We start from the raw sequence: 4,051 nt of genomic DNA on the forward strand, positions 1-4,051 counted from the left end.
AGATGCATTCCCGGCCCAGACCCTCCCAGCCCGTCCTGCCGGCGGCGCGCAGCGAGCTGGTGTCGATGGAGATGATTTTTCCTGGGAAAAGGAGCGGGAGGAAGAGGCCGTTGGAAAATCGGAGTGTCCAAGGAAAGGCTGGAGCAGCCTGGGATCATCGGGGGAGGTGCCGGCCTTGGAATGGGATGGGATTGAAGCTGCGTGGATCCCAGCCAAAGCATTCCGGGATTGTGGGATGCAGGAGGCTCCGAATCCATGGCCAGGGGTTTTTCTGGAAGTCGGGGATGGGAAAGGGAAGGGAGAGCCTTCCTGGAGTGCCGAGATTCCCAGGGAAGGGCCTGGAGGCCGGAATTCCTTCCCGCAGAGGAGTCGGGATGGGGCTGGATCCAATGGCAGGCTGGGAGAGGCGGGAATGGAGGGATTTCCCTGGGAAAGGGGAGCTCAGGCTGGGATCTTGGGAAGAAGGAATTCGCTGCGCTGGAATTCCCAGGGAATGCCCGGATCCCTGGCAGTGCTCAAGGAAAGGCTGGAGCAGCCTGGGATCATCGTGGGGTTGGAATGGGATTTCAGCTCCGTGGATCCCACCCAAAGCATTCTGGAATTTCACAATTCCCATCTTTTCAACCTCAACACCCCCAAAATGCCCGGAAGTGCCTGCAGGGATTTGGGTCCCACTGACGTTTCCGACCACGCAGCCCCGAGCTTTTCCATGTGGGAAGAGCTTTGGGATCCTGCCCTTTCCTTCCGGCAGCGTTGCCGGAGCCAGGATTCCCGGGATTCCTGGGAATTCACCTGTGGTGTCCTGCTTGGTGACGAAGGACTCGGCCGGGGCTTGGGCGGCCGGGCGGGGCAACCTCCGGGCGATGCAGATCAGACACGACTGGAAATCTGGGAAAAACAGCGGGAAAAACACCGGGAATGCCAAAAGCGTTCCCAAGCACCGCTCGGAATTCCGGGTTTTAATTCCAATCTCGCTCCCGGGATGATTCCCTGCCCTGGAAGTGTTTCCCTGCAGGAATTCCCCATCCCTGCAGAGGAAACGGGATCGAAATTCCCGAAAGTTGGTCGGGAAAAGCTTGGAGGAATTAGTTGTGGAGATTTCCGGGATCTGGTGGGGTTGGGACAAGAGAATTCCAGGCTAAAAGCAGGGATTGTTGGGATTTGGCCAGGAAACACCGGGAATTGTCCCTTCCGGTCAGGATCTCCGGTGGGAATTGCAGGATCCATCCCAGGAATGGGATGGGAAAGGATGGATGGGACAGGGAACGAGACTGGGAGTGGGAAAGCAGCGAGGGATCCAGGCCAGTCCGGAATCCCATCCCAATCCCGTCCCATCCCACCCCATGGATCCCATCCCATCCCATGGATCCCATCCCATCCTATGGATCCCATCCCATCCCATTCCATCCCATGGATCCCATCCCATCCCATCCCATCCCATGGATCCCATCCCATCCTATGGATCCCATCCCATCCCATTCCATCCCATGGATCCCATCCCATCCCATCCCATCCCATGGATCCCATCCCATCCTATGGATCCCATCCCATCCCATTCCATCCCATGGATCCCATCCCATCCCATCCCATCCCATGGATCCCATCCCATCCTATGGATCCCATCCCATCCCATTCCATCCCATGGATCCCATCCCATCCCATCCCATCCCATGGATCCCATCCCATCCTATGGATCCCATCCCATCCCATTCCATCCCATGGATCCCATCCCATCCCATCCCATCCCATGGATCCCATCCCATCCTATGGATCCCATCCCATCCCATTCCATCCCATGGATCCCATCCCATCCCATCCCATCCCATGGATCCCATCCCATCCTATGGATCCCATCCCATCCCATTCCATCCCATGGATCCCATCCCATCCCATCCATCTTGCCCTGCCATCCCAATCCCAATCCCAATCCCAATCCTCCCCTCCCACCCCCCCAACCCCACAGAATCCCAGAGATCCCTGGGAATCTTTTCCGCACCTTCTCCCTCCTCCTTGAAGGACTTGGGCTGGGACACGGTGAAGCACTGCATCACCTCGTAGCGCTGCCGCGCTTCCTGGTTTTCCGAGCCCGCCTCGTCCGGGGGCCGGATCAGCATCCGGCAGCTGAACGTGTGGCTGGGCCGGCGGGAGGCCTCCTGCGGCCACGGAACGCCGTTCACTGGGAAAAATCCGGGAAAGACCGGCATGGACGGAGCTGCCGCGGCAGGGAACCCCATTGGCAGAGACCCTGGGATTTAACGGATAAAAATCCAGCTGGAATTCCCAAAGATCCCTGGGCTTTAAGGGGTAAAAATCCAGCCAGAATTCCCAAAGATCCCTGGGATTTAAGGGGTAAAAATCCAGCCGGAATTCCCAAAGATCCCTGGGATTTAACGGATAAAAATCCAGCTGGAATTCCCAAAGATCCCTGGGCTTTAAGGGGTAAAAATCCAGCCAGAATTCCCAAAGATCCCTGGGATTTAAGGGGTAAAAATCCAGCCGGAATTCCCAAAGATCCCTGGGATTTAACGGATAAAAATCCAGCTGGAATTCCCAAAGATCCCTGGGCTTTAAGGGGTAAAAATCCAGCCAGAATTCCCAAAGATCCCTGGGATTTAAGGGGTAAAAATCCAGCCGGAATTCCCAAAGATCCCTGGGATTTAACGGATAAAAATCCAGCTGGAATTCCCAAAGATCCCTGGGCTTTAAGGGGTAAAAATCCAGCCAGAATTCCCAAAGATCCCTGGGATTTAAGGGGTAAAAATCCAGCCGGAATTCCCAAAGATCCCTGGGATTTAACGGATAAAAATCCAGCTGGAATTCCCAAAGATCCCTGGGCTTTAAGGGGTAAAAATCCAGCCAGAATTCCCAAAGATCCCTGGGATTTAAGGGGTAAAAATCCAGCCGGAATTCCCAAAGATCCCTGGGATTTAACGGATAAAAATCCAGCTGGAATTCCCAAAGATCCCTGGGCTTTAAGGGGTAAAAATCCAGCCAGAATTCCCAAAGATCCCTGGGATTTAAGGGGTAAAAATCCAGCCGGAATTCCCAAAGATCCCTGGGATTTAACGGATAAAAATCCAGCTGGAATTCCCAAAGATCCCTGGGCTTTAAGGGGTAAAAATCCAGCTGGAATTCCCATCCCTTTCCCATCCCCGTTCCCATCCCCATTTCTGTTCCCACTCCCAGTTCCTGTTTCCGTTCCCACTCCCATCCCCATCCCCATCCCCACTCCTGTTCCCATTCCCAGTTCCCATCCCCATTCCCATTCCCATTCCCACTCCCATTTCCTTTCCCATTCCATTCCCATCCCGTTCCCATTCCTATCCCCATCTCCATTCCCATCCCCATTCTCATTCCTGTTCCCATTCCTGTTCCCAATCCCATTCCCTTTCCCATCTCCATTCCCACTCCCATTTCCCCTCCCATTCCCATCCCATCCCCATTCCTGTTCCCATTCCCTGTTCCCAATTCCTGTTCCCATTCCTGTTCCCATTCCCCCTCCCATTCCCATTCTTTCCCATCTCCATTCCCATCTCCATTCCCATTCCCCTTCCCATTCCCCCTCCTTTCCCATCCTTTTCCCATCCCATCCCCATTCCTGTTCCCATTCCCAGATCCTGTTCCCATTCCCAGTTCCTGTTCCCATTCCCTTCCCATTCCCATTCCTGTTCCCATCCCCATCCCCATCCCCATTCCCATTCCCATTCCCTTTTCTATTCTCCCTCCCATCCCATCCCATCTCCACTCCCATTCCCCCTCTCATCCCAATTCCCATCCCCATTCCCATTCCCATTCCCATTCCCCTTCCCATTCTCCTTCCTTTCCCATCCCTTTCTCATCCCATTCCCAATCCCATCCCATTCCCATCCCTGTTCCCATTCCCATTCATGTTCCCATTCCCATTCCCAGTTCCTGTTCCCATTCCCCCTCCCATTCCCATTCTCTTTCCTATCTCCATCCCCATCCCCATCCCCGTTCCCATCCCCATCCAATTTCCATTCCCATTCCCATCCCCATTCCCATTCCCATTCCCATCCCCATCCAATTTCTA

The 4,051-nt window shown here is 54.6% G+C and overlaps 1 protein-coding gene across 1 annotated transcript in view; it reads right to left on the reverse strand.

Moving 5' to 3' along the window:
* LOC103614018 (nuclear receptor coactivator 1-like) overlaps positions 1–4,051 on the reverse strand; it is a gene marked incomplete at both ends in the record, with an annotated part of 13,645 nt that overhangs the window by 6,228 nt on the left and 3,366 nt on the right. The window contains 3 exons of the mRNA XM_017730884.1: positions 7–81; positions 793–888; positions 1,997–2,176. Coding sequence (XP_017586373.1) covers positions 7–81; positions 793–888; positions 1,997–2,176 — 351 coding nt within the window. The remainder of the gene's footprint in view (positions 1–6; positions 82–792; positions 889–1,996; positions 2,177–4,051) is intronic.

The sequence above is a fragment of the Corvus brachyrhynchos genome, unplaced genomic scaffold, assembly GCF_000691975.1.
Source record: "Corvus brachyrhynchos isolate BGI_N302 unplaced genomic scaffold, ASM69197v1 scaffold891, whole genome shotgun sequence".
Taxonomy (NCBI): domain Eukaryota; kingdom Metazoa; phylum Chordata; class Aves; order Passeriformes; family Corvidae; genus Corvus; species Corvus brachyrhynchos.